The sequence below is a fragment of the Scatophagus argus genome, chromosome 23 (assembly GCF_020382885.2).
Source record: "Scatophagus argus isolate fScaArg1 chromosome 23, fScaArg1.pri, whole genome shotgun sequence".
Taxonomy (NCBI): domain Eukaryota; kingdom Metazoa; phylum Chordata; class Actinopteri; family Scatophagidae; genus Scatophagus; species Scatophagus argus.
This window is the reverse complement of record NC_058515.1, coordinates 1,040,289-1,046,288: the sequence shown is the minus strand read 5'-3', so window position 1 is coordinate 1,046,288 and position 6,000 is coordinate 1,040,289. Positions and strand designations below refer to the sequence as shown.

General features: G+C 41.9%; 1 protein-coding gene across 3 annotated transcripts in view; it reads right to left on the bottom strand.

Annotated features, from left to right (window-relative positions):
* Positions 1-6,000, bottom strand: part of rtn3 (reticulon 3) — a 29,640-nt gene continuing 23,640 nt past the window's right edge. For all 3 annotated transcript variants that reach the window (XM_046379806.1, XM_046379804.1, XM_046379805.1), the window contains 3 exons: positions 5,280-5,326; positions 4,183-4,241; positions 1-4,073 (listed from right to left, as the gene is read on the bottom strand). In XM_046379806.1, coding sequence (XP_046235762.1) covers positions 4,025-4,073; positions 4,183-4,241; positions 5,280-5,326 — 155 coding nt within the window. In that variant the 3' untranslated portion in view covers positions 1-4,024. The remainder of the gene's footprint in view (positions 4,074-4,182; positions 4,242-5,279; positions 5,327-6,000) is intronic.

Sequence of the window (6,000 nt, the reverse complement as noted above, 5' to 3'; positions counted from 1 at the left end):
GTCCTTTGACATGTTTTTATTAATTTCACTTTGACATCAGTACAGAGACCACAAAGTTTTTTTTTTCCACTTTTTTTTTTCCTTGCAACATCTTTCCCAAAGCTTCAAAAATTGAAAACAAAGTCATAGCTAATACAAAACAGAGCTGATGTTAGTGAACAACATCTAGATACCAGTAGAGTCAAAGCAAAACAAAGACAAAAAAAAAACAAAAGAAAAGAAAAAAGGTCAAACACACTCCCGCCACAAACTCCCACACCGATGAAAACACAAAGGACAGACGGGAAAAGGAGAAAAGCAACATGCTGTGAAGGAGCAGGATAAAAGTTGTGTTGAGGTTTATTCGTATTATATATTAGACTCTAAAGAAATAAGCCAACTATGATTGTGAGAAGAGGTCATCTCTTCAGCCCTGGCAGCACACCAACACAGGTGACACGGCCCTTCCTCAGCTAAAGTTTCACTTAAAGGTAATGTGCACATGGAAAGCTTGTACAGCACAACACGCTGGGGTCGGGTCACACTGGACTGACTGAATGTTTCAGCTTGAAGGTAACTGGTTAAACATTAAAGGCTCAGTTCAACTAAAATACAAGAACCGCTATGTTCTGTGGTTTTGTTTTGGAAAATAGATGTTGCTCTTCACTTTTTTTTAGAGAAGTTTTTTTTTTCCAGTGCTGTGTGAAGAACCCGACTCTCCATACCCATGATTGTGTCCCATGTGTCCCATGATTTCTTGTAATTTGGTTGAACTGACCTGTAAACCATGTAAAACGAACACCTAACGCAAATGTGTTCTAGAAGTTTGCGCCAAAATAAATGTAAAATGACAACTTAACATTTTAAAGCTACAATATGCAACATTCAAATAAATAAACATGTATACTGTGTATAATGTGTATAACAACATCAGGGCCTGCACTGAGGACTGATGCCTGACCTACAAAGTGAGAGTACTTCAGGGTTGCTCTGAACTCTGACTTGTCAGTGTTATGACACTGGTTCGCTGGCTACATCGCCATGGCAACTGATGCCGCACAACTAGCCTGCCCCCAAGCTGCTTAAAGAGAACAGATCAAAATGTGTGAAAGTCACACACTTTGATCTGGAAAATGTCATTATCGTTCAGAGAAGATCAGCAGCTCTGTGTGAGGAGTGCACCCCTGCACAGGAACCGTGTCACAGCCATTTCAGTGTGCTTTTTCTATGTAAGCCTACAAAGAGACTGGCTGAAGCACTGAACCTTGTATTTATCGTGCTTGAAAGATAACAAAGTACCCCTCTGAATAATGTTTTGTCTGTTTTTATTTGCCAGGGATGCAGCTGGATGAAACCATAAAACACAAACCATATGAGTAGATCAAAGCAGGAGATTAATTTAATGGAATATACAAATAGAATTATAGTCAGACCTACTTGTGCACAGATGATGGAGCAGTGATTTTATGAACTAATTACTTAAAGTATTCCCTGTAGGTGATTCTTTTCCAACCGTCCCTCCTGCATTTGGCAGCTGAAACTGCCGCTTTTAGTAATTCAATTCGGATACAGCACTAAACCTCAACAAAAACTTATTTTGTGACACCTCCCAATTTAACTGCTTCATATTTGGAAAATCTGCTTCCCCTTCCGCCAGCAGACATGTTTGAGACTGTTCATATGCTGCAAACATGCTCAAGGTTACATGACGATCCTTATGTAGCCAGGACTGACTTGTTGATAATCAGTTTAGCGTGACTGTTTGTTAGCTGAAATGAAGCCAGATTACAGAAAGAAATATGTTGAACTTGTTTCATAGTACAGGCTTCAGTCCCCCTCCCCCTCATGGAGAGTGTCGGGGGGACCCAACACTCTCCGTGGGGGCATAAGCTGCCCTCCTGACGGAGCGCTGGGCCTACCAGCTAGCATCTCTAACAAAAAATGTTGCATATTTTGGCTTTAACACCAAGAGTGTGAATGAGACACCAAGCACAAGGGGTGAACCAAAACATCACAGTGACGTGACACACAGCGGGCATGAGGCATGCACGGGGAGAAACGTTCCACAAGAGAAAACTCACAGCTCACAGGCACATATCTGAGTAATGACTGCACTCAGAGCCAATGAAAGGGTGACGTTCCCCTGTTGGCCATTCAGTATCCAGGAAGGACTAAATCCATCCCATCTTATTTTGGGGTACAATGAGAAGGGAGAGCAACACGAACATACACATCATTTTAGTTCCTTCTTTATATTCATCCCTTTAAAACAAAATGGAGACGTAGCAGTAGTGCTAACATATGACTACGGTTTTTACCCAATTCAAAAACACAATTGAAACAATCACAAGTAATAATTATTAAACAAAAAAGTCAGGGTCAAGAATATGATACAGCCTATTATAAAGGGTGAGAACCTGTTTCCAGCTTACACTATGACATGCACTTCCTGGCAGTCAAAGAAAAAGTGACAAACACAACTCAATAATAATCAATCTCCATACCGCAATATTCCCCAGCTACACTCTTTATTCAAAATAACACTCCCTGATTTTGTTACACCAACCCCTAATCTCTGAACTGCCATGCAGGTCAATGTTGTGGTTTTTGTGCCAAAAGAATTAAATGTGAAAACAAACTAATAACCTACTCAGTGTACTTTGTGGGTTTTTTGTCCCCCCATACACTCTGTAGTTTTGAAACTCAACACAATTCAGCAGTTTGTTTATTTTAAAATGCCAACAGTGAGCTGGGAAGCCATTTCAGGATTTAGGGGTGTGAGAACACATCACAAACTGTATGTCTTAACTTATCGAACAATCAGGATTTATTTCTCCGGAGGCATCTGAAAGACCTCCGGTTTAAAACTATGAAGCTCAGTGACATTTAACGTAACTCTTACAATGCTGTTGTCAAGCTAGCAGGGAATCAAAGCAGCCATCCTATGATTAATATCAATAAGAATAAGTAGTGATGAGAATAATCAAAATGTACAAGTGAATGTGAGACCTCAACACTTTGTGGCTTGAACAGGTGCAACAAAACGAGTTAGACTCACTGTAAGTGAGGGAACTTCCTTTTCATATAAAAAGCGAGGCGAACGTGTTCCATACAGCAGAGAAAGCCTGTACTTGTCTTAAGGTGTATATACATACAGAAAACTGTTCAAAAAAAAAAAAATGCATCTGATCAAAAGAGGGTGAACTAGACCAAATTATCACAGCTGGTTTCACTGTTCCAATCTTTTTTATTTCAACCTGCTTGTGGGTTTAAAAAATAAAAGTTCAGTGCATTGCAGAAACTTACATTACAGAAGTGCCTGTAAGATGAATGGAAACAAACTCAGTAACAGGCCAATCAATAACAACACACCCATTACCAGCTTCTAAAAATGAACTCATGTTGTCGATCCATACAACAGCTGGAGAGCAAGATAGCAGGATAAGGCTAGCCACAATAACACCCAAAAGAGCTTGCTTTTATTCCTTTATTTTTACCTTTAACTTTTTTCCTCTTCTTTAACTTTTTCAGCTTAAATTATCTGCTTACCTTCAAGGAAATGTGTGGTTTAAAGTACAGACATTTGCTTTTTTTTTTTTTTTTGTGACATAACAGCCATCATCCACCCACCCCCACACCTGCTCACTTTACACGACAAAACCAGGTCATAGATTCAGTCTAGTTCACTCGACCCTGCCTCCACACCCCTGTAGCACGCCCCGCAGACAGTTGGGGTCCGCCGCAGCCTTCACATTACTTCCTTGCTAGCGGCGTGCTTCCTGTCTGCTCAGGCACAGTTCTTTTTTAATGCTTGCAAGTTAAGCTGCGCAGTAGTTTTACATTGAATATCGAGTAGCTCCGAGGTTTTCTACCTAGCAGGGTTCAGTGTAGTAGGGTGCTGATGGTTGATGGAGTAGGGTGGAGGAGTTAGACTGGGGGCTGGGGTTATCTGGAGAGGGGAAGGGGAAGGAGAAGGCAAGGGGGTTTAAGATGGTGATGGAGATGAGGACGATGGTAACATGGATGTTTCCAATTGGGGAGTTGATCATTCAGCTTTGCTGCGCTTCACAGCTCCTGGAAGTTTCTCTTGCAACCTGAGAGAGACAGAAAAACCAAGGTTTTAAAAAAATCTGGGAACTCAAACTGGACTGGTGGATGAGAGCTAGACTGCAAGATAAACAAACAGAACCACTCATTACTTACTTGGCCATTGTAGTGTTGACCTGAGTACGTGCCAGGTCGATGTACTGATCAATCTGAGTCTAGAAAGGGAAAGGATGAGACAGAGGGCGAGCGTCAGTCTGGGAACAGCATCAATATGAAATCCTGTTAACCTTTCTGAGAACTACTGAAAGCTAGCAGCCACTACTATGAACCATTGGCTTCATTTCATGGAAAGAAGAGCGGAGGGTGTGGTGACTTCAAATCAATTCTCGGCTTGTTGCTGACATTACAGATCTGTTGGTTCTAAAAGTCAGAACTCCAAGAAAAGAACTGCCCTTTTGAGTTGAAACTTGCTGGAGGAGCTTGAAATATCCATCCATCCATTTTCTATACCGCTTATCCGTCAGGGTCGCGGGGGAGCTGGAGCCTATCCCAGCTGACTATGGGCGAGAGGCGGGGTTCACCCTGGACTGGTCGCCAGTCAATCCCAGGGCCAACACACAAAGACAGACAACCACTCACGCACACACTCACACCTAAGGGCAATGTCAATTAACCTAATGTGCATGTTTTTGGTATTATGGGAGGAAGCCAGAGTACAGGCAGAACATGCAAACTCCATATAGAAGGGCCCGGACTAGGGAACCAGGGTTCCATTCGAACCTGGAACCCTCTTGCTATGAGGCGACAGTGCTAACCACTGCACCACCGTGCCGCCCGCTTGAAATATCTCTTTGTCTTGTTCAGGAATGATAGTAAGACGCAGCACGAATCAACAGGCAACCCTTGGCGGCGTCAGCTTTATCGTAAACAGTTTTGGTCAATGAACAAAACAAAACTCAGTTCAGTTCACAAAGACTGGGTCAAAGAGTTGATGAGTGTAACAGCAGTTCTCATCACACTGATCAACAGGCCTTATTTTGACTCAACAGTGGAATAACTTCACAGCGTCAGCAGCTGGACATTGGACAGCAACAAGAGGGACGCAGAAGGCATTCAGTGTGTGATGAGGACAGGAGTCATCCAGTGCGCTCCCTGCTGATGGGGACGTTCTCTATCAAATGATGTCATCGCTGCTGTGAGGGAGGGTCTGAGAGTCAGTCATCAGATAAAGTCACGGTCACACGGACTCTCACCTTGTTCTTCTCGTAGATCGGCGGCACGGCGAAGAGCAGGATGTCGGCTGGAGAACACAAACACAACATCTTAGGAAAACAACAACATACTGACTTAGCATTATATGGACATTACAGGGGCAGTGTTGTTAATGTTCCAAATACTAAAACAGAGCCTAACATTCATGTAGGGCAGAAAACACTTTTTTTTCTGATCACACATCAGTTTTCCATCTTACAGAGATTAAAGCTGTGACTGGGCAGTGTAACATGCTTTATCTACCCACAGTGGGTTCAGACTACTGCTGTGAAACCTGCAGAAGAACTTGAACATACATGTCAGATTTCATGTAAATGACACACAGCTGGGCCTAATTAGCTACTCTGAATGTCAAAGCAGCACAACTAAGCTTGGTTAATTCCGTGCTAATGTATCAGCTCAGAGCTGTGGCAGCCCGGTTTGCATATCATATGCACAATGGATCTGCATTATGCTCCGGGGACAAAACAAAAATAAGAAGAAATGTCTTATTTGTACATTTCTGAAATTTCTACATTTTGTTTGGGCATTTAGATATTTCTTCATCAATTTACTTTATTGATTTTTACTGACTAAATACATGTTTTGGTTATGACATACTTCAGAGTTTTCATTTAATTTCAATTTCAATTTATTTTCTTTCTCTAGATGCTTTACAGAGACCCAGAGCCTTTACTACATTTGTTTGCAGCTGGACATATA